The sequence below is a fragment of the Urocitellus parryii genome, chromosome 5, assembly GCF_045843805.1.
Source record: "Urocitellus parryii isolate mUroPar1 chromosome 5, mUroPar1.hap1, whole genome shotgun sequence".
In the NCBI taxonomy this organism is placed as follows: Eukaryota; Metazoa; Chordata; class Mammalia; order Rodentia; family Sciuridae; genus Urocitellus; species Urocitellus parryii.
In genome coordinates this window covers 58,096,582-58,118,931 of record NC_135535.1, presented here as the reverse complement: position 1 = coordinate 58,118,931, position 22,350 = coordinate 58,096,582, and the positions used below count along the sequence as shown (strand labels likewise).

The window sequence follows — 22,350 nt, the reverse complement described above, 5'->3', positions numbered from 1 at the left end:
GAGGACCATGCAATTTCCCTGGCGGCAGCAGCTGTGGAGGTCTTGCCTGTTCAGCTCTGCCCTCCTACCTGCAGGTGCCCGCCCCACAGGACAGGACTCCGGTGTGAGGAGCAGGTCGTCAGCCCACAGCAGCCTGGACGTAAGTGGCAGGGGGTGTGACAGGCAAGGCTGCTGGGACCTGTAGCAGTCTGGGCCTCCTGACTCATTCTCTCATGACCTCCCTTCAGATATGGCCTCTATCCTGATCCCTCTGCTGTTGCTGCTACTGCTGCTTCTGGTGGCTGGAGTGGTATTCTGGTATAAGCGGCGAGTCCGAGGGTGAGCCACCAGGAGTCTAGAAAGTTCTGGACATTATTTTGATACCCAGTGTGACCCCCCATACACCCCCCCACCAGAATCTCTGCCTCCTTAGACTCATGCCTCTCCCCAGGGCTAAGGGCTTCCAGCACCAGCGGATGACGAACGGAGCCATGAACGTGGAGATTGGGAACCCTACATACAAGATGTACGAAGGAGGAGAACCTGATGATGTTGGTGGCCTGCTGGATGCTGACTTTGCCCTGGACCCTGACAAGGTGGGCTGGAGGAGAGATTGGGAGGGCTTCCAGGGTAGGGCTAAGAGGCTATGGGTAAGAGGCTATGGGTAGGGTGATTTAGAGTGTCAGGTTGGATGATGGGTCAGAGGTGGGGTGTGGGGTACCTGGGCCACAGAGCCCAGCCCTTGAGTCCCACCTGAACCCTCTGTTGCTTTACAGCCCACCAACTTCACCAACCCCGTGTATGCTACACTCTACATGGGGGGCCACGGCAGCCGTCACTCCCTGGCCAGCACGGACGAGAAGCGAGAACTCCTGGGCCGTGGCCCTGAGGACGAGATAGGGGACCCCTTGGCATAGAACCCTGCTCCATTGGACTTCCCCCAGAGAGCCCCTGCCAGAGAAGTCCTTCATTGAGCCCCCTCCCCAGCTAGCCCTTCCCCGGCCCTGCCGGATGTATAAATGTAAAAATGAAGGAATTACTTTTTATATGTGAGTGAGCAAGCGAGCACAGTATTATCTCTTTCCATTCTCCTCCTTCCTGCCTGCTCCTCAGTACCCCCCATGCTACCTTGTGGGGGCAGGGAGGGCTCTGGGGGCTCCTGCAAGTATGAGGGAGCCCACCTCCTACTTTCCCACCAAAATGTACCCCCCTGGGAGAGCTTGTGGTGCAGCCCCCCACAAGACACTTTGTCAAGGTCCTACTCTTTCCCCCTCCAGTTCTCCCTTCCCCAAGTCCCTGGGGGCTAATTCTGGGGAGGTAGAGTTCTCTGCTGCCCCTGTCTGGAAGATTTGTCTCTGGCTGAGGTAGGAAGGGAAGAATGGAGTTTTTTAGTTCTTGGGGAAGGATGCCCCAAGACCTGGCCCCTACTCTTACGGGCACCTCAGAGATGACCATGCTCAATAACCTCCCAGACAGGCCCCCACTCTAGTGCCCTCACAATGGCTCCCAGGGCTGGAAACCTTCATTGGTAACAGACCCCCAACCTCCCTTCCCCTGGGGATGAGGAAATGGGGCACACCAAGGAAGGGCAAGTGGGCAGCCCCGTTTTGGGGACATGAACGTTTTAATAATTTTTGCTGAATTCCTTTACAACTAAATAACACAGATATTGTTATAAATAAAATTGTAAAAAAAAAAAAAAAAAGAAAAAAAAGAGAGAGAGAGAGAAAGAGAAGCTGCTTGTGTCTGCCTGCGAATGTGATTATGGGCTGGGCTGCGCTTTTGGGCTTCAGCCACCAGAGGGAGCCGAGATCTTACTGAAGGCAGGCTTGAGTGTCCTGCTCTCAGTTCCCTTCTCCTGGAGCCCCTTCCTTCTCCATCTTGCTATAGCAGGGAAAGGGGGTGGTACTGGACTTGGCAGGAAGGACCTTTTTCTCCTGGATATGTGACTTTGAGCCAGTGACTTCACTGCTCTGAATCTTGTGTGCCCTCTGGCTCTAGGACACTAACTCTGTATTACCACTTCCTTTGGATACCACCACCCCTCCTGCCCCATATTATCAACCACAGTAAAAAATCCCACTGGAAGGAATGAATACATTGGGTTGTGAAGGCTTTCTAGGCCTTCAAGATGGTCCTCTGTGGCGTTCTCTGCCCACATTTGCTCTCGAAGTATTGACATCTGACTTTATAGAGACTGATCAGATGCCAAGAGTAGAACCCTGGATTTAAGTGGGAAGGACTGAAGGAGAGCTGGACACACCAGTTTGCCAGGCCCATCATCCTTCAACAGATCCAGCTCACCAACCATTTCAGACATTCTAGAAATTGACAGAGACAATTTAAGTTGTACTTGCTCAAAGAGGGGAGCCTCTTGGAGAAGGTCACACAGCTTCACACACCCCAGGACTGAGAGAGGATTAGAGCCCCACTCCCCAACAACAGCAAGTATGACCTCAGAAGAGTGGCTGCAAATGCCTGATGATCTCTTATCCAGCTTCCAAAGGGAGAATATTGCCTTTCATTCCCTTACTGGTTCAACTTCTCCAGGATATGCCTCCCTGGCTTTCTCCTTCCTTGGTAAAGCTTCTGGGTTTAAGCACCTTCAGAAACAAGAACCCATCCCTTCCTTCTCAGTCCTGAAATTCCCATTTGCAATCTCATCCTCCAAGCCAACTCTGAGATCCACTTCCCCACCCCCACCTTCCTGGACACCTAGGGTCCTGGAGGGAGCAAACCTCCTGGGAAAAAGAGGTGTCCTTATTAATTACTGAGAGACTTGTGTCCCTATATGGCCACCAGGTGGCATTAGAACTCCCGCGGCGCTGTTTATCCTGGAACCTAGCACAGCCCTCTCCTCAACACACTTAATTATGCACCTGTGGGGAACCCAGGCCAGCCTCTCACTTCCCCGCCCCGGGCTATTTTGCCATACACCCCTCCATCCTCTGCCAGCCAGCTCCCCTCTCTCTCTCCCAGCGCCTGCCGGCTCACCAGCCCCACGCGCTCACCCCTCCCTCTGCCAGTCGTGCATCTGGCGCCCCCGCGGGAGCCACTGATTCTCTGCTTGTCGCCTAAAAATCCTGGGCATAGGGAGAAGGGCTCCCAGCTGCAGCTTAGAAAGCACACCCCTCTGGTAATCATCCTCCCTTTGCTGGCCAAGACTGGCTAAGAGAAGATCCATCAAGAGTGAACCTCCCAAACTCCCCATCCAGCAAGGTGGGAGGAGCCTACAAGACAGAACAGAGACGCGCAGAGCCAGGGACAGAGGCTAATACAGACTGATATAGATTCAGAGATGGGAAGATATAGGGACACAGGCAAAGACCCAGAGACAAGGAGTAGTGAGTGAGAGTGTGTGTGTGTGTGTGTGTGTGTGTGTGCACATGCACACACGCGCGCGGGTGCAAGCCCAGTCATGTACCTGTATGCATATACATATGTGTGTAACCACAGAGAAATCAGGTGACTTGAGGCTAGCAAAAGGAGGATAATGGGATGGATTGTGCCTCCCAAAGTTCAGGACCTTGGTGATGGGCTTCTGTCATAAGCACCCTAGACTTGGGTGTGCCCACTGCTGAAGCAGCCCCAGAACTTGGTACTGGGACCCAAAATTCTGGTTGGGGCCATCTGACCTTATGCCTCTCAACACCTCTGTCCCTTCCTTCCTCACTTCTCTGCTCTGTCTGTACCCAAGTCCCTGCTTCCTGGCTTCTGTTTCCCTGAGTGTTACTACTTCTGCTTCATCCTCTCGCCATCCTTGTCTTTTCCCTCTTTTTTTTTTTTTTTATGTCTGTCACATCCCATATCTGTCTGTTTCTTTGCATATGCCTGGGCTTGTCCTTTGGACTGCCAGTGCCAGTGTACACCTGTGTGTACGTCCATCTTTGTGGATATTTGCCTCTCTGCCAAGGCAAGGTGGAGAAGTGCTGAGGACCTGGTTGGGTGTGCTCATCTCTTGGCCCAAGCTTGCATTTGTCTGTCTCTGTTACTGTGAGCTCCTGTGTGTGTGTGTGAATCAAATGTATCCACTGTGTGTTGGTGTGCATCCCTCTCTGAGTGCTAGTTTCTGTGTGAATATATTTTGTTCCACATGTCTGTGTTCACCTCTACCTTGTGGTAGGCCATACCAACGCATCTGTAGCATGCCTGGAGGTTGTGTGTGCTCAGGTCTCAGGGCATGGACCTGTCTCTCTATTTCTTTGCTTGTCCCCATCTCTCACTGTCTAGGGTTGGTCATACCACAACCTCAGCCTCAGTGCATAGCAACAGCTGACAGCTGAAGATTCCCTGGGCAGGGAAGACAGAGACTAGAGGGAGGAGGGCACTGATGAAGAAACAGCCGAGAGAATGAGAACAGAGACAGATGCTGGGGACAGAGACAAGGACAGAAACAGACAGGGAAGGGGACAAGGATCAAGAAGAGGTGGTGGTGGAAGATGGGACAGTGGAAGGGAAGGGATAGGCTACATCAAGACTCTGGGCAGGCGGCATTGAGCTGGACTTCCCATGCAGCGCCTATGCAGTGGGGCGCTGTAAGGTGCAGAGGTCAGAGTGGGTGGGGGTCTAGGGACAAAGGTGAATGGGCCAGTAGAGCCTAGGGGTCCTGAGACTGCAGAGGTGCCTTAGGGCGGAGGTGGGGGACGGCGGGCGCCGTTTGTCAGCCCTATTGACAGACGTGATGGGGTTTCCGTCCGTGATCAATGATTCTCATCTCCGGGCCGAATGAGCCGCGGGGCGCCCATCCATCCCCGTCAGCGCAGAGCCACGGCAGCCGCCTGAGGCCCCACCCGCCCTCACCCTGGCCCCTGCCCTGCTCCTGGCCCCTGCCCTGCTCCTGGCCCCTGCCCGGTTCCTGCCCTGGGACCCACCTTGGCCCAGGGCATGGAAGGGCCCCGGGACATCAAGGGGCCCTGGTCCTGCAGCATCGCTGAACCTCGCCAGATTCCTGCTCCGCGGTGCCCCCTTTACACGAACAGTCCCAAAGCCTCGAGCCCCACGCCCTTTCCTATTCCTCGTCGGTGCACAGACCCGGCATCTCGAGGGCGCTGCCCCTGAGCCCCTCAACCCTCTCCGCTTCGCACCTGGACCAGGGGCGTGTCTGGGGCGTGTCGGGGTGAAAGTCACCTTCGGTGCCCCCAGCTGGGCGGGAGGGGGCGCGCGGGGCGCGGCCGGGATTGGAGCGCCGCGGAGCCCCGCCCCCCCGCCCGCCCGAGTCAGACCCAACTTTCTCCCCCGCCCGCGCCCCGCCCCCAGCGCCGCGCTCCGCTCCTCTCCTTCAGTCCGCGGGCCGCGCCGCCCGCTCCCGCCGCTTCGGCAGCCACCCCGCCGCCCAGCAGCCCGGAGCCCCGCGCCCTGTCCGGCTCTCCCTGGGACCCGCCCTGACCGCCCAGCTCGGCCGCCCGGGAAGATGCGACTGCTCGCGGAATGGCTCCTCTTGCTCTTTGGCCCTTGGCTTCTTAGGAAGGTAAGGGCTGCGGGGCTGAGGCGCGAGCGCTGGGGGTCCTGGACGCGAAGGTCCCAGAGTACTAGAGGATCTGTGCGCCCGCCCCGCCCCCAGCTCCGAGCGTCCCAACTTTGCGCGGCGTGGGCGAAGCGGACAGACAGACTGCTCGTTTCAGGACTGGCACTCTCCCAGCGCAAGTTGGGTGAGGGTTGGGGCGGGGGGTACGGGTGGAGGCCCTACCCGGATCCGGCTTCAGGCGCGGCGGGGGAGGGGACGAAGCGCGACCCGCGAGTGCGCCAGACAGAGCGGGAGTGCGAGACAGACAGACAAGCCAGCCGGGTGTCAGCCTTGCCGTCTTTCCGCGCCAACCTCGCTCGCCTTTCTCACTGTCTGTAGGTCCTTCCACCCCTCCACCCCCGCCTTCCCATTTCTCTTCTCTGCACTTGTCACAATGCCAGGTAGGCGCTGTGTTGGGAGCATACACGGCCGGGGCACACGCTCATACACGGACCCACACGGACACGGCTGAACTTGGCTACAATCTCCCATAGCATTTCCCGCGGAGACACCATCTCCCCTGTATAGCCTCACAGACACACCCCCCTCTCTCGACCCGCGATGGGGGCTGCTGTCTCAGGGACTCTCTCCTCCCTGCCCCCACGCCTCTCTGCTGCCTCTTTCCCCAAGGTTCCCGGAAAAGGACCCAGAAGCCAAGGGGACTCAGAATCCTGCCTCCCTCTCTACTTTGAAGCTTCATCTCATGTACACAGTGTGCATGTGTGGGTCAACTTGTGGGCTGTATGCCTGCATGTGTTCAGGGAAGCCAGGCTTGGGTGTTTAGCCCTGAGGCCCAGGGTGTATGTGTATGCTGAAGTGTCAGGGTAGTGATGTTGGTGTTGCATGGATGAGTGCAAGTGCCTGCTTCACAGTACAGCCATCTGTGCCCAGGTGTGTGTCCCACAAAGGGAGCCTAGGCCCTTGCTCTCTCCTTCATTAGCCTCCCTAGTCATGGCTTCCCTGTTTCCTGCACCTCAACGGGTGACCTACCTGGTTTAGGGGCAAGCAGGTTGCTCTCTAAACCCTCACTCCCTAAGCCCCAACTCCCAGTCCATATGGAGTCTGGAAAGGGTTCTCCCCCAACACTTGAACCCCCACCTGCCCAGCCCAGTTGCCCTCAGCAACTCCAGCAAGATAGGGGCTACTCCAGTGAAGCTACCAATAGAGCTCTCTAATTCTCCCAGACCCACCTGGTGACCTTGAGGAACCCCCTCCATGAAAACCGCTTCCACTGGTGGAAGACTCTTTTGGATTTGCTGCCCAACACTAAATTAGAGGTCTACAGAAGGGTGTCTGGCCCCCCACCACCCTTGTGTGAAGGCACAGGGTCAAGAGGTGGTAGGGATGACACTGCCCTGCCTCTCATTTCTCCCTTCTCCCTTCTCCTCTTCATTCTCCCCATCAAATAAACTCCCCAGTGGACAGATCTGGTTTAATTTTCTTCGCCCCCTGAAGGGGAATGAAACATCTGGTGGAGACTTGAGGGAGAGTGAGAGTGAGGATATGAGCGATGGGATCTATCTATGTGAGAGCTGCAGCTGTGGGGCCTCTGTGTTGAAGTCAGAGGGAGAGAGATATCTGCCATTTAGTCCAGTTTGTGTGAATGTGAGGATCTGTTTTATGCTTGGTGTGTGTGTGTGTGTGTGTGTGTGTGTGTGTGTACACACTGTGAGTGTGTGAATATGTATAATTGTGATGGACAAATGTGTGCAGAGAAGTGTCTACGTGTCTAAATACCTGCCTATGTGCTTATGTGTATTGGTGAATAGAGTGTGTGCACATGTGTAGGCCCCAGGGACTTTGGTGCATTTCATGCTGGGGCACATATGTCATCTGTATATGAATCTGGGGTTTTTGAGTGCATCTGCGTGTTTGTTTTGAGTGCAGTTGAATATAGGTATGGGGTTGTAAGCTGCAGATGTGTACATATATGTGAATGTGATTTATGTGTGGGTATGCCTTCAGGGATGTCTCAGTGTCAGCACTGGGAGTGGGGAAAGGTGAGGTTGACACTGGATGAGAGGCTCCGGGGGACAGTTTTCACAGTAGCTCTTTGGAAATCCCTAACCATCAAGCACTACCAGCCCTCTTCTTCACTAGTCCTTTCTTCAGGAGTTCTCTGTCTCCTTCCTTCCTGCTCTAGGATCCTGGTCTCTCAGGGTCTGGGACTTCTGGCTTCTACTGCTTCCGGCTTCCATTGCCTTACTGCCAGGGCTGCTTCAGGATCTTTCTAATATAGTGTCCGCCTCCTTTCCCTCTCTATCTCTGATTCCCCCACTTTTGCCAAAGCAGCTGCCTACTGGGAGAAGCAGCAGGCGATCAATAGTCACTAATCACTAATCACTAATTACTAATTAGCTGGGGGAGGGCAAGGGAGGGACCCTGTGGGACCTTTCAGCTCTATCCTGCCTCAGGGAAGGATTAGGCCCCAAAGCCAGTCTTTCAGAGCTGGCTGGCCACAGCCCCTGGTCCAGCCACCACCTCCCATCTCCTTACCCTCCTCTAGCCCCCCCAGCTAATCTCTGGCTGGGCCACTTAGGCACGCACAGCCTGGGCTTGGGCCCAGAGCTGCCGGCAGGGATTTGGGGGTAATCAGGGGTGGCAGCTGTGCTAGGGACACAGGGGAGGGGGCTGCTGTGACAGTTCCCTGGGGCAGAACCTCCTGTGGAAGCCCCACATCCTGAATGGGAGGGGTGCGGCTGGAAGGAGAATTTAGAGGATCATGGGTTGGGATGAGTGAGGAACTAGAGATCCAGGAAGAGATGACTGACAAAGAGGTAAGGTAAGAAGGACAGAAATAAGGCAAAGAGGGGCCACTGGGGTCAAAAATTGTGGAAGGGTAAAATAATTCCTGAAAGCCAACAGCAGGTGAGGGGGGGTCACTCACAGAGGTTAGAGATGGAGTAATTGGCCAGGAGATGGGGAACTTCACACAGAGCCCCTGTAACTCAAGGCAGGCATGCGGGAGGGGAACAAGGTAACAGAGAGGGGTCCTGTCATGGGGGGAGGGATCCTCCCTTGGGTGCAGGGAAGTCGGAGGGCTTCCTTGAGGAGCGAGCTATAGAGCAGGGATGGGGAGCAGGGAGTGCGGCCTTGAGCGTAGGAAATTGGCAAGTCTCCCCCTCTCCCCCGCCTGCCCCTCCTCCACCTCCACCCCGCCCACTCCCCCTCCGGCTCCGGCTTCGGGAAATTACATCCCCGCTCCGCGGCTCCCCCCCACCCCCACCGCGCCCCCGAGCCGGCGCCTTTATAGGCACATTTATTGCAATAATAAAGTGAGGCGCGGGGCGGGGGGTGGGGGGCGGCCGTTCCCGGGGGGACCGCGCCGGCTCTAGGAAGCAGGGAAATAAAATAAAATAAAATAAAATCAAAATTCAGATAACGGTGAGCCTTGCGCGGCAGGCCGCGAGCAGGCGGGCAGGCGGGGCTGAGGGGGAAGGGGCGCCCGGCCCAAGGGCAGAGCCCGCCCCACCCGCAGTCCCCCGCCCCAGCTAGCTGTAGTAGGGTCTGGAATAAGGTATCTTTGCCTCCACCCCATCACCCCCACCACCCCCTCTCCCAAAGCCTGATCCTGCCTGGCCTTCTGCCTCTTCCTTTGGCTTCTCTCATACCTGTCCTCAGCTTCTATCTCTGTCCATGTCTCCAGTCACTTTCCTTGCTCTCTATTTCCCATTCCAGTCCTCACTGGCTTCCTCCATTCCCATCTTAGGTCTCTGCATCTACCCTTACCCCTGTTTCTGCTCAATAACCATCCTTCTCCATTTCTGTTCTACCCCCTACTCTGTCCCCATTACCATCTCCCCATTCCCAGTCCCATCTCATTCCTGTCTGTCCCCAATGCCCATTCCTCATCTATCATCCCTACCCCATTTTGGCTACCATCCTTTTCTGTACCCTTTCTCCATTCCTCTGAGCCACACCCCATCTGCATCCACATCCGATGTGTCTCAGTCCAGTGCCTGTCCACTATTTCTGTTCTCCTCCGCATCCCTGTCCCTATGTCTATCCTTGTTGCATCCTTGTCTCTGAATTCTGTTGCTGTGCCTTCCTAGTCCCCAATGTCATTCCTGTTCCATCTCTGTCTCAGTGCTCACCCCATCCTGTCATGTCTACCCACCTCTTGTCCTAACTCCCTTCTGTATCTGTGATTCCCAGCCAGACTTCACCCCATCCTGATTGTGATGCCCTTGCCTCTTTCTAGGAGCAGGGGTTTAGTATGCTCTTTCTCCCTCCCCACTTCAGGCCTGGATCATTCTTTTCTCATTCACAGGGCACTGTTCCCTCCCCCAGCCAAATCCTGAAAACCTTGACCCGTGCAGAGAAACGACTGGCCCAGGGGAGGTGCACCCTGCAATGCGGCTGGGGGCTGACAGACTGATCCCCCGCCCCAGCAATCTCATCCCAAAAGAGCCCTCTCCCCCAGTGGAGCTTGTTCAGTAGCCAGAGATGCCTTTAACTCCCCTCAGGTGCATGGGCTCATTGCCTTGGGGGCAATGCGCCTCTGGCTTGGCTCCTACCCTCTCCTCTCGGGCCTGGAGAAGCCTGCTGAAGCACCCCCCCCCCAGCTACCACACACCTCCCCACCTCCCCCCCCCACCATGTGCTGGCAGTGGTGCTAGCCTCTCCCCTCTGCAAATGTCACCGCGCCCAATTAGCTTAATTAAACCAGCTCTGCAGCGAGGGGACCCCACCTCAGACAACACCCTGCTTCTGCCCCTAGTCGAGGAAGGGGAGAAGGGGTCTAAGCAAAGAGGAGCTCCTTTACCACCTAGTTACACACACACACACACACACACACACACACACACACACACCACTGCTACAGCCTGAAGGACAGAAGACTGCCTCAGTTAAAGACAGAAACGGGGAGGGGGAACAGAATCCTGGAAGATAGAAATTAGAGGCAGAGACAAAGTGGAGGAAGAAACAGAAAGAGTGAGAGAAGGGTGGGGAGAGAGAGAGATGAAAAATAGTGGAAAAGGGAGAGCAAGAGAGGGAGAGAGTGCTGGCGATCAAAGAAGCCAGAGGGAGGATTTTATTTTATTTTATTCCATGTTCCCATTTCTCGGCTCGTTTCCTCACAGACTCTCCAGCGCTCCGTGTCTAACCCCCACCCAAGGTCGCTTTGGCTGCCTCCCCTCAACTCTTCCCTTGTATCTGGGCTGTCTCCAGCCCCTGATGTGTGGGGGGTGCAAGTGTCCAAAGCCCAGGGATTTGCCAGGATCATAGAAGCAAAGACAGCAATTTGTCTGGTATCAGAGGTGGGGGTACCTCTTGGCACCTTTCCTTATCCTGTCCAACCCCATTTCCTCCCCTAGTCCCTGTCTCTGAGGAGTCACTGGACTGAACCACTCCTGGCCAGGTCTGCAGGACATAAAGCATGCTGGGGTGTACTGGGGTGCATTTGGAATCACAGCATGGGGTGTTGGGGAGGGGACTTGGATGTCTAGACTTTCCTGGAAAGAGCAGCAGTTGGGTTCAGAGGGTTAAGATTAGGGGGTCAGAGTTCAATAATACACATCTTGACTTTCTCCCTAGAAGCTTGCCCACTCCCTCCTCCAATGCCCTTTCCAGGGCTCAATCCTACCTCTTGGATTTTGGTCCTTTTCCCCTGGGAAGTCTCTTCTCCCTGCCCCTGTATGCTAAGACTTCTTCCCCCAGCCTTTCCCAACCCCACCCTCCCAGTGTTAGATGCCAGCTCAAGCTTGTCTGTCTGAGTCAATCATTCTTGCTGCCTCCACCCCCCTCACCTGGGCTGGGAGGAGGGTTGCATGGGAGGAAGGAGGAGGGGGGCGATAAATATGTATGACGATCGGTGGCGGCAGCATTAATAACCTGGGATCGCAGTGCTGCAGGGAAGGGGACCAGGCGGTAGAGATTCTAGCCCAGTAGCTTGGCTCTGCATTCCTGTCCCCTGCGGACACTATTGTGTACACATGGGTGTGTGCAAACAGAGGGGGCACCTACACTGTCCAGGCCTCCTTATGTACCCAAAACTCTCAGCCTGCAGGCCAGTATGTCTCCCTCATATACAATTCACATACATACACACACACAAGAACACAGACCATACTTGTCCTGTCACTATGGGTACACCCCCTCTAGAAAGAGCTTTAGACATGGACAGAGGATGATAGGAATTCACACAGGAAAAGTGACAACCTCCATACCACCAAAGATAGGCATATAACAAACCCAGACACACAACACAACCACCACAGAGACTACTACTACAAATTGACACACATAGCCTCACTGGTATCAACACACAGACACACAGCCAATCCAAGCACATATACACAAATCACCACAACTGATGTACATCCACTACAAGCAGGCATAGACACACACAACCTCCTCAGACTGATATACATAGACATACAGACACACAGAATCACCACAGCCACACCAACCCCCACAGACTGATACATATACAGTCTGTATCAGTTTGACACACCAGAGCAACTCTGGGTAGAAAGACACACACCATTTCAGGCTAACAGGAACACAGCCACCCCAGACCGACACAGACAGTACTGTTCCCCCACCCCCAGAACCTGAACGAAGTCAGGGCCACACCAAACAGCACAGTGGTGGCTAGCACAGGCTGACTGACACACTCTGACACGCTCTCGGTTCCTCTCCCTCCCGCTCTCCCTGCTGGAGCGGCATCTCCATATTTCTTCCTCTCGCTCTCTCCCCTTCTCCTTCACTCTCGGCCACCCCCCCCCCACCACCACCACCCAGATAATTGATGGCCCGGGCCTGGCCCGGACGCTCCCGCCTCTCGATCCATCTTGTACTCGCGCCCGCGCTGTCTCCCAGATCGGCCGCCACCTGAGACTCAGAGACGGTGAGCGGGCGGGGGCAGTTCCTCCAGTCCTCTCCCAGCTCAGGGAAGGGCGGTCAGGCGGCCTCCACCACAGCAGGAGCGCTGCGGATTGAGAGGGGAGCCCGAATTGAGAGGGGAGCCCATTTATGCCCCAAGCCTCAACCCACCGGACGGGGACTCTTCTCCATAGCTCAACCAGTTCTCAGCGGCCCTTCCCTTCCCCGCTGAGCAGTCAGGGCTGAGGCTCTAGTCTCCGCAGAAGCTGGGAGGTCTTCCCACCTCTTTCTTGATGCTGTATGTTGAGGTGGTCACGGCCTTACATGCTCCACTCCAACTCTTCCCTGGCCCATTACTTGGAACCATCCATGGGCCAGGTGAGGAACTTTAGGAGCCCTCCTAGACCCATTCCCTACTCACACCAATGCCCACACTGGATTTGGCATTTGGGTTCATTTTAGAGCTCAGTGGAGAAACACAGGGATTCTCAGGTCATCTCACAGACACTGGAAACTGAGGGCTGCAGATCTATTCCAACATCTACTCCTGAACTACCCGCGGAGGACTGCACGATTCCATGTGGTCTCCTTGCGGCTGCAGAAAAGGGCTGCCAAGGTAGGGCTCAGGCAAGGTGGCCAGGGCCCACCCTAGCATCTCTCTCTTCCCTCCTCTTTGTTCCTACACAGGTCGTCAGTGCCCAGATACCAGAGTCGGGAAGGCCGCAGTACCTGGAGCTGCGCCCAGCTACTCCAGGAAGGGGTGCCCCTGGCCAACAGCTCCCGGCGTCCAGGTCTTCTGATGGCCTGGGGCTGGCCGGTGCCTGGAGCTGGGCCTGGCCGGCTAACCACACGGGGGCGCTGACCCAGGCGGGGGTGGCCGGGGCACTGCCGGCTCAGCGCACTAAGAGGAAGCCGTCCATCAAAGCCACACGAGCCAAAAAGATCTTCGGCTGGGGGGACTTCTACTTTAGAGTGCATACCCTCAAGTTCTCGCTGCTGGTGACCGGCAAGATCGTGGACCATGTGAATGGTACCTTCAGTGTGTATTTCCGCCACAACTCCTCCAGTCTGGGCAACCTCAGTGTCAGTATTGTGCCACCTTCTAAGCGTGTGGAGTTCGGGGGCGTCTGGCTGCCTGGGCCTGCCTCCCACCCACTACAGTCTACACTGGCCCTGGAGGGGGTGCTTCCTGGGCTGGGGCCCCCTTTAGGGATGGCGGCAGCTGCGGGACCGGGGCTTGGGGGCACCCTTGGGGGCGCACTGGCAGGTTCGCTAGGCAGCGCTCTGGGAGTGCCCGGGGCCAAAGAATCACGCGCTTTCAATTGCCACGTGGAGTATGAGAAGACAAACCGAGCTCGTAAGCACCGCCCGTGCCTGTACGACCCTTCGCAGGTGTGCTTCACTGAGCACACGCAGAGCCAGGCCGCCTGGCTCTGTGCCAAGCCCTTCAAAGTCATCTGTATCTTCGTCTCCTTCCTCAGCTTTGACTACAAACTGGTGCAGAAGGTATGCCCAGACTATAACTTCCAAAGCGAACACCCTTACTTTGGATAGCGCCCCTGGCCCGGCCCTGAGCATCCCGCCAAATCCCAGACTCTGTAAGTGGGACTCCTCCCGATATCCCTCCGCTCCTGTGGTCTCCTCCACTCCTGCTGCGGAGTGGGGCGGAAGGGGACAGCCCTCATCAGCCAGTGTTTCCCTTGTCCTTGTGGGGAGTGGCCATGAGGCTGTAACCCCCTCAGATACACCCTAATGTGGAGAGATAAGGGCGCAGCCCTAGAATGGGCGGGGTTTGGAGGTGGTATACCAGGGTCCTCTTAGTCCACACTGGATCCCCTTTTTGCTTCTGGCGCTGGGCTGGGCACTCCCCTTGCGCGTAGCTTTAATAACAGCTTTAATAACACCTGGCCTGGCACCCTTATCCCACCCAGATATTCTGGCCCCCAAGCGCTTGTTCTCCTGTGCCCCTGGTAAAGACTAAAGGTCGGTTAAACCCCTGGCCTATCCTTATCCCTCTCTGCCTGCCGTTTGCCTGTCCCTTTTTCCTCCCAACCTCGCAGAAGCAGAACTCCTAAGCAGGGGCGCTCAGCCTGGCCCCTGCCCTCTGCTTGCTTCCCTCTTGTCGGTGCAGTCCAGTTCCACCTGCCCTCTCTGGCTGCTTCCTCTCGGTGATATATTTTTTTTTCTACGCCAAAACAGACGGGAAAGGGAACAAAATAAAGTGAAATCCAATACGTGTCTGTGTGAGACCTTTGTAGGGAAGAGGGAGACAGATGTGGATTTCTGTCTGATAGAGACCTGGCCAGGGCCTCCTCCATCCGTGGCTGATGGAGAAACTGAGGCAAAGGTGACAGAGCTAGCACCTTGGAGATCATCCAAGACTGGATCACAGAGAAATGTATCAGACCCTTGGAGTAAGAACTCTGCCTGGGGTGGGGATTCCCCTCTCTGCAGAGGGCAAAACGAAGCTGTTGCAGATAGAATGAGTGTTAGATCTGAGTGGGAACTACCAACGCACTATTTGGGATGACTTGAAAAAGAGGGAGATTCAGGGACAGAATAGGCAGAGCGCTAACAACCTGCTAAGCTCCGCGGGGCTTGGAGGAGGAGGTAGCTTGGGAGGGAGGGGGAACAGTGTTTGCGGCATCTGGAGTCATCGATCTTCCTTTTCCTTCCTAATTTCGTGGGCGCTGAGTTTGCAGACGGACGAAGAAGGGAGGGAGCTTTGGGATGACGAGATGGGGGAAGGGATGAGCGCAGGTTTGGAGGGCGGGGCCTCGTCGCTGCTGCTAGCCGCCAGCAAACACAGCCCCTTTCAGCCAGCTGCCCACCCTCTCCACCCGCGCCTTCAGCTCCCTCCTGCAGCCTCTGCTGCTAATTTTATCCGCCCCCAACCCTGGCCCGGGCGCTAATTGGCTGCGGTTTCATTAACAGTTCTCAGCTCAGCAGCCCCCCTCCCCTTGGGACCCCCGTGACTGGGGTAAGAAGGGGTGCAGACAAGCTGAGGCATAGAGGAACAACTCCTCTTCATCCTGCTTTATTTCTGAGAAGTCCGGGGTCAAGATGCCCACAGGCAGAGATCAGTGCTCACCAAGGGATTGTCCACTGGCTCTGGCCTGACAATGACTCCCCAACATGCCTGAGAGTGAAAAGTTGGTGAGCAGAAAGTATATATCAGATGGATGAATGGATAAATAATGGGATCAAGTGAAAGAAGGAAGATGGAGAGAGGTTCTGGGTTAGAGATTGGAGGAAGAAGAGCAAAGAAGTCTCCTTACACAAGGCTTATTGCTGAGAACACCTGGAAAAGCTGAGAGCCAGAGTGGGAAGGAAGTTAGATCTAGGGAGGGACTCTGAGGCCTGATATGAAAGACAGGTATGAATGGAATCAGCAAGTTAGCCTATCTAGGCCTCAATCTCCCCAACTGTAAAGACATAATATAAGTAAAAAAGTCACATTGCACTTGTTGAATTTTGTCATCTGTTCATTTCTTGATGTCCCAGTAGTCAGTGAGCTCTTCTGGTATCTCAGGGCAATGGCATGCTGGCATGAAGTAGAAGGTCAATATGTGTATTGAATTAATTTATGTGTAATGGTGCTGTGTAATGCAATGGTTTTTAAAACTAATGCTTATCAGAATCATTGAGAAGAGGTTTGGATGTGTCTTTGAAATTCATTTAGAGCACCCTTTTTCCCCAGTCATTTGGAAATCTTTTGTTGAAGATATCAATTAGGGGTGGGGTTGTAGCTCAGTGGTAGAGCACTTGCCTAGCACGTGTGAGCATGTGAGCACTGGGTTCCATCCTCAGCACCACATAAAAATAAAAGAAATAAAGCTATTGGTCCATCTACAACTAAAAAAAATTATTGAAAAAAAAAAGATATCAGGGGCTGGGGACGTGGCTCAATCGGTAGCACTCTCGCCTGGCATGCGTGCTGCCTGGGTTCGATCCTCAGCACCACATACAAAGATCTTGTGTCCGCCAAAAACTAAAAAAAAAAAAAAAAAAAAAAAAAAAAAAAAAAAAAGATATCAATGAGTACCTTACTCAGGGGTTTTATCCAGATACAGTAAGACTAAAAGGAAGTCCTCTAGCCAAGCACAGTGGCCAACCCTGTACCTGTAATACCAGCTACTCAGGTGACTGAAGCAGGAGGATCACAAGTTTGAAACCAGCCTAGGCAATTTAGGGAGACCTCCATCTCAGAATAAAATTTTAAAAGGGCTGGGGATGTGGTTCAGTGGCAGAGCCTCCTGAGTTCAAGCTTCAGTACCATAAAATAAATAGATAATAAATAAATAAATAAAGATGACTCACTGAGTACAGGATATCAAGTGGACAGGTAACAAAATGGAATAAATGCAACAGGAGGGGACACCTCATTCTCCTTTAAGCTGTCTGAGAAGGAGAAAATAGCCTTGGAGGAGGAAGCAGTTTTGTGACTCAGAGGAATAGGAGGAAGACAATCCATGGAATCTCATGTTCACATACGAAGTCTCATTTCATCCCCACCGCATGATATTTTATTATGACTTTAGAAATGAAGAAACTGAGGTACAGCAAGCTAATTTGCTACTACCTGGAGTTGAAACTTGAACTCAAGTGTCCCATCCTTTCAAACCACAGCGATTTCCACAGCACTACCCTATCTTGTATGGGAGTCTCTGGATTTCCCAGAGAGCCTAAGAATACTCGATATTCAGTAGATATCCAATAAACGCTTGTCTTAACAATTGACAGGAAAAAGAAATCCCGGATATCTTCAGGATAGTTAGAATATGTAACAGTCCAGTATTCTTTTAATCAAGGTTCTTTAGCCTTGGGGCTACAGATGTGGAATGAAGCGGAAGAAAACTACAATTCCCAAAAGGCCACAAAGGTGGCCCCATTGCGCACGCGTGTTCCCTCCCTTGCCGGGCTTCTCGGGTCGTTCTCGCGCATGCGCTCTCTGAACGGTGTTTTCCAACCTTTTGCTACTCTCCGACCAGAGTTGGTGGCTGTACCTCCTGCGACGTGGAGTTGCGATGCTGCCCTTTTCTTTCCTCCGGGTGGCTCGGGTAAGAACGGGGCTCCGGAGACTGGATAACCAGTGACTAGTCCTACTTCCTACCTTTGCCCATTCACAAACTCTCAAATTCTCCTGGCTTTTACACTGCACGTGTTCTTGGGCCTCAGCGGATGTGTAACTAGGGAATCCCTGAAACTCCCGGGCGCTCGTGGGGTGAACTGGGTTCTCTCTTCGTTCTGGCGGTCAGATGCCCCAGGGCCTCGTGACCGCCCATTTAACGTGGCATTAGGGGAGAGGACTGCGCCGGCTGCTAAACAGACACTGTGCTGGCTAACGAGTGGGTTCTCGTCATCGACCCGCAACCCGAGCCTTTCCCGCCAGCTCTTGAACCATGCAGATGATGCAACCAAGCCCCACAGCTTTCATCAGGCTGGGGTCCTGCGGCAGTGTGGGCTGGAAGGAAGTGTAAAGGGGGGGGGGTACGACTGTGACATGGGGACAGGATATGGGTTGGGCCTCCCTGCGGATCCACCCCTTCCCCATACATCCTCCCACCCCCAATACCTCTTTCCCAGGGACTGCTTCAGGTCTGCCCTCCCACCTCCTTTGCTCTGGAAACCACCTCTACAGCCTGTGGCCTTAACCCCTGTCAGTTTGGTCTCTTCTCCTGACTGGGGTATCAGTTTGTGGAGGCCCTGAAGAAAGGCCCCTTTGTTCCTATGGGTGGGGAGGTTCTGGAGTCTCTGGCTCGCTCCTGAATTTGGGAGACAGGGGCTTCTGGAGAATAAGCTTTGCCCTATGGCTTTGCAGAGTGGCTCATGGGTTGAGGTGGAGAGAGAGTCTGAGGTGAGGTGAGTGGAACGAATCAGAATTACCCCTCTGGACATTGATCTCAACCTTGGATCTAGAACTGGCTTTTAAAGGTGGAGATGGGGGTGGAAAGAACTGGAACAGTCTGGCTGGACAACTGGCTGCCTGGTACAGAGCCAGAGGGCTGTATAAGCATGGCTGGGGGTGATTGGGAGACTATTTGTATCTACAATTTTTATTTGACCATAGCTTTTCCTGCCCCTAGCCTCTGCAGAGATGTGACCAACTGGTCAGGATGGCTACTCGAGCTCAGCACAGCAAGGTGGCCCAGACTCAGACTGGAGAAGCAACCACAGGTTGGACAGGCCAGGAGAGTCTGTCAGACAGTGACCCTGAGATGTGGGAACTACTACAGAAGGAGAAGGACAGGCAGTGTCGTGGCCTGGAGCTCATTGCCTCAGAGGTGGGAGCTGGGGAGACAGGGTAGGGGGGTGGGTATAGGTAATAACAAGCTATCTTGCCAATATTTCTTCAAATTTCCTTGTCAGACTCAGGGCCTTTCTGCTGGGCTTTATTTCCCTCTCTTTATTCTCCTCTGAAGCAAAAGCAAGGCCAGTTTATGGATTTTGGGGCATTAGGAAGTTTCCAGAACCTTCCAGAGTCCCTACAGCTTCAACTATTCCCTCTCTGCCTCCCAAGAGGAAAGAGGAGCCTGGAAACACAAATTTGAGTGGACAGGTGACCTTACTGGGAACAACATCATGGCAGCTGAGTTTCTGAGAATGCTCCTTCTGGCCCTGCCCCATGCTTGGCAAAGAACCCAGAATTAACAGCTTTTTGTACAGCCTGACTCCCCCCCCCCTGCAGCCTGCAGGCTCTGGCAGGGCGGGGCTATGGGGGTCCAGGGGAAGGGACTCAATACCTTCTGACATTGCCCCCCCCATCACCCCAGAACTTCTGCAGCCGAGCTGCGCTGGAGGCCCTGGGGTCCTGTCTGAACAACAAGTACTCGGAGGGTTATCCTGGCAAGAGGTGAGGGCTAGGCACCAGAGGGCTGGAGGGCAACATCAGGGATGGTGCTCCCAGTGGTGGAACCTTCCTGTACCCTCCAGTATTTATGGAGCAGTGGCCTTCCCAGTCCTTTGCTGCTGGTCTAGAGTCCTTTCTCTGTGCCCTTATGTACCTCTCTTCATGGCAGATATTATGGGGGAGCAGAGGTAGTGGATCAAATTGAGCGGCTGTGCCAGCGCCGGGCCTTGGAAGCCTTTGACCTGGATCCTGCTCAGTGGGGAGTGAATGTCCAGCCCTACTCAGGGTCCCCAGCCAATCTGGCTGCCTACACCGCCCTTCTGCAGCCACATGACCGACTCATGGGGTTGGACCTGCCTGATGGGGGCCAGTGAGTATGGATGGGGCAGATGCTGGGCTGTAGACAGTACTAATGTGGCAAAGGAGTTATTGCATACCCACTGTGTTCCATATGTATGAGAGATACCTCTCCCTGTCCTGCATGTTACAGTGGATGAGGAAGATAAGATCGCAGTCACAACAGTGTCCACCACAGAGTGGACAGAGAAATGAGATGCAGCAAGCTCGGGACAGACATTGGAGATGGGTAGGAAGGGAGTGAGGAAGTTGAGTTTTTACACTCTGAGACCTCCTTATTTCGTCTCACTTCCTAGTCTCACCCATGGCTACATGTCTGACGTCAAGCGGATCTCTGCCACATCTATCTTCTTTGAGTCTATGCCCTATAAACTCAATGTGAGTGCTCTAGGGTGTAGGAGGTAGTTGCCCAGGCCCTGGTTCTGCTGGGCAGTGGGAGGGGCTAGAGCTCTGGGCAGCCCTCAGGGTGAAGAAGGGACAAGCACTATTGCCATCTCAGGCCTTTAGCTGTTTATCTGTCTGTCCAGCCCCAAACCGGACTCATTGACTATGACCAGTTGGCAATGACTGCTCGGCTTTTCCGACCACGGCTCATCATAGCTGGTACCAGTGCCTATGCTCGCCTCATTGACTATGCCCGCATGAGAGAGGTTGGTGGGGGGCTGGAGTACTGGCACTGTCTCAGGGTTTGGTGGAGAGATTGGGGGGTAGCATTGGGTATGCCTGTCTGGGCCTTCCCCAGGCTGAGGCTTATCTCTGTACCTGTCCAGGTGTGTGATGAAGTCAAGGCACACCTGTTGGCAGACATGGCCCACATCAGTGGCCTGGTGGCTGCCAAGGTGATCCCCTCACCTTTCAAGCATGCGGACATTGTCACCACCACCACTCACAAGACTCTTCGAGGGGCCAGGTCAGGTTCCCTGAGATCATGCCTTGCCTTTTCCTGCCTTCACACCCTGCTCTAGGCTGGATCTGAGAATTCATTCCTACCTATACCCCGGAAGACTTCCGTTTAGTCTGTGATGGTTCTCCTTTTCTTGCTTTTGATGGCCATTCCTTGGCAGGGGATTTGTGAGTGGGAGTGAGGGGCTGATTCCCTCCACCACTGGAATCCACTGTACAAAGGACAACTAAGGTGACTCTGAGAGGCCTCGACAGCCCAATCCAGCCAACCTCCTCTGATCTCCCCAATCCTTATCTCTTTTATTTTTAGCTTAGATTCTAACCACTCACCTTCTACACAGGTCAGGACTCATCTTCTATCGGAAAGGGGTACAGTCTGTGGACCCCAAGACTGGCAGGGAGATACCTTACACATTTGAGGACCGAATCAACTTTGCTGTGTTCCCATCCTTGCAGGGCGGCCCACACAATCATGCCATTGCTGCAGTAGCAGTGGCCCTAAAACAGGTTGGGGAGCCTGCCCTATGGGGGTGGGGGGGACATTGGTCCCAAGACGTAAATGCTTCTGGTAACTAAAGTTGAAACTGATGGAAGGGAACTGCCAGGACGGGAGGTGTCAAAGCTGGGGTCCTGGAGCCATGCTGTGTGAAGGGGCAGAAGAAGTAGACTTGGGTCCAGGGGCCTGGAGTCACAGGTGCTACTGTCTCATTCCCAGGCTTGTACCCCCATGTTCCGGGAGTACTCCCTACAGGTTTTGAAGAATGCTCGGGCCATGGCTGATGCCCTGTTAGAGCGAGGCTACTCACTGGTGTCTGGTGAGCCAGGGGGCTGGGTGAGGGCTTTTATAGCCTCAAGCAGGTGCACCAGACTCACCACTCCCTGATTATTAACCCCCTCAGGTGGCACTGACAACCACCTGGTGCTGGTAGATCTGCGGCCAAAAGGCCTGGATGGGGCTCGGGCTGAGCGGGTGCTAGAGCTTGTGTCCATCACTGCCAACAAGAACACATGTCCTGGAGACCGAAGTGCCATCACCCCCGGGGGCCTGCGGCTTGGTGAGATCTGGGGCTCAGGGAGGGAAGGACGCCCACAACGGGTGACCTTAGCTATACTAATCCTCTTTCCTGCCTCTCCAGGGGCCCCAGCCTTGACCTCTCGGCAATTCCGTGAGGATGACTTCCGGAGAGTTGTGGACTTCATTGATGAAGGAGTCAACATCGGTTTGAAGGTGAAGAGCAAGACTGGTAAGCAGACAAAGAAAGAGCCCCCTAGCCAGCCTCTTTGTCTCACTGTGCTCCCTCCCCCAGCTGATCTCACTGCCTTCCATACAATGCTAACCTTTTTTTTTCCCCCCTCACCGCTCTAGCCAAGCTCCAGGATTTCAAATCCTTCCTACTCAAGGACCCAGAAACAAGCCAGCACCTGGCCAACCTCAGGCAAAGGGTGGAGCAATTTGCCAGGGCCTTCCCTATGCCTGGTTTTGATGAGCGCTGAAAACACCTGGGAATCAAGACCCACAGACTGGAAATTACTACCCCTGTCCCCCGCCTGCCTCACCTGGGCCAGTGGAAGGGCATACTATTACTTACCATTCTATTTTTTGGTGGAGGAGATATAGTCCCCTTGCCAGAATTTGTAGCTGAGGTTTCTTTTTTGTAACTAGATTTAGAAGGAGCCCCACTCTACCTCCAGCTTTCTGCCCTAATCCTCTGCCATTATCAGTATTATATAGACTCTTGCTCTTTCTTAAGGTGAGAGAGTTACCCAGCTGAGCCAGAGGAAGGGGTGGGTGGCACACTTCCTTTTTTTTAATCTAATAAAATGCTCACCTGCCCAGGAGTTTCTATTACTGTGGGAGGGGTCACCTGGGCCAGCAGATGATTTGACTCCTTCAAAGTGTGTTCCTCCCTTCCCTACCACCACCACCACC

General features: G+C 54.4%; 3 protein-coding genes across 5 annotated transcripts in view; all 3 read left to right on the top strand.

The window, feature by feature from the left end:
• Lrp1 (LDL receptor related protein 1) overlaps positions 1-1,640 on the top strand; it is an 80,064-nt gene extending 78,424 nt beyond the window's left edge. Inside the window, exons 86-89 of the mRNA XM_026398453.2 lie at positions 75-139; positions 228-318; positions 431-575; positions 756-1,640. Of these exons, the coding sequence (XP_026254238.2) occupies positions 75-139; positions 228-318; positions 431-575; positions 756-896 (442 nt within the window). The 3' untranslated portion in view covers positions 897-1,640. The remainder of the gene's footprint in view (positions 1-74; positions 140-227; positions 319-430; positions 576-755) is intronic.
• A 3,726-nt stretch (positions 1,641-5,366) lies between these two features.
• Nxph4 (neurexophilin 4) lies at positions 5,367-13,864 on the top strand. Its single transcript, XM_026398476.2, has 2 exons — positions 5,367-5,446; positions 12,998-13,864. Exons 1-2 carry the CDS (start codon positions 5,390-5,392, stop codon positions 13,862-13,864), a joined length of 924 nt encoding a protein of 307 aa, XP_026254261.1. The 5' UTR covers positions 5,367-5,389.
• A 3,401-nt stretch (positions 13,865-17,265) lies between these two features.
• Positions 17,266-22,349, top strand: Shmt2 (serine hydroxymethyltransferase 2). Of its 3 annotated transcripts, XM_077798479.1 has the most exons (13): positions 17,266-17,370; positions 18,397-18,594; positions 18,680-18,869; positions 19,084-19,163; positions 19,330-19,530; positions 19,814-19,895; positions 20,045-20,167; positions 20,288-20,432; positions 20,767-20,927; positions 21,136-21,235; positions 21,320-21,475; positions 21,557-21,664; positions 21,787-22,349. In XM_077798479.1, exons 5-13 carry the CDS (start codon positions 19,502-19,504, stop codon positions 21,912-21,914), a joined length of 1,032 nt encoding a protein of 343 aa, XP_077654605.1. In that variant the 5' UTR covers positions 17,266-17,370; positions 18,397-18,594; positions 18,680-18,869; positions 19,084-19,163; positions 19,330-19,501; the 3' UTR covers positions 21,915-22,349. The 3 variants fall into 3 exon arrangements, with proteins under 3 accessions (XP_077654605.1, XP_077654604.1, XP_077654606.1); XM_077798478.1 differs by lacking the exon at positions 18,680-18,869; XM_077798480.1 differs by lacking the exon at positions 17,266-17,370 and having other exon boundaries at positions 18,530-18,594; positions 18,733-18,869.
• Position 22,350: the final 1 nt, after the last annotated feature.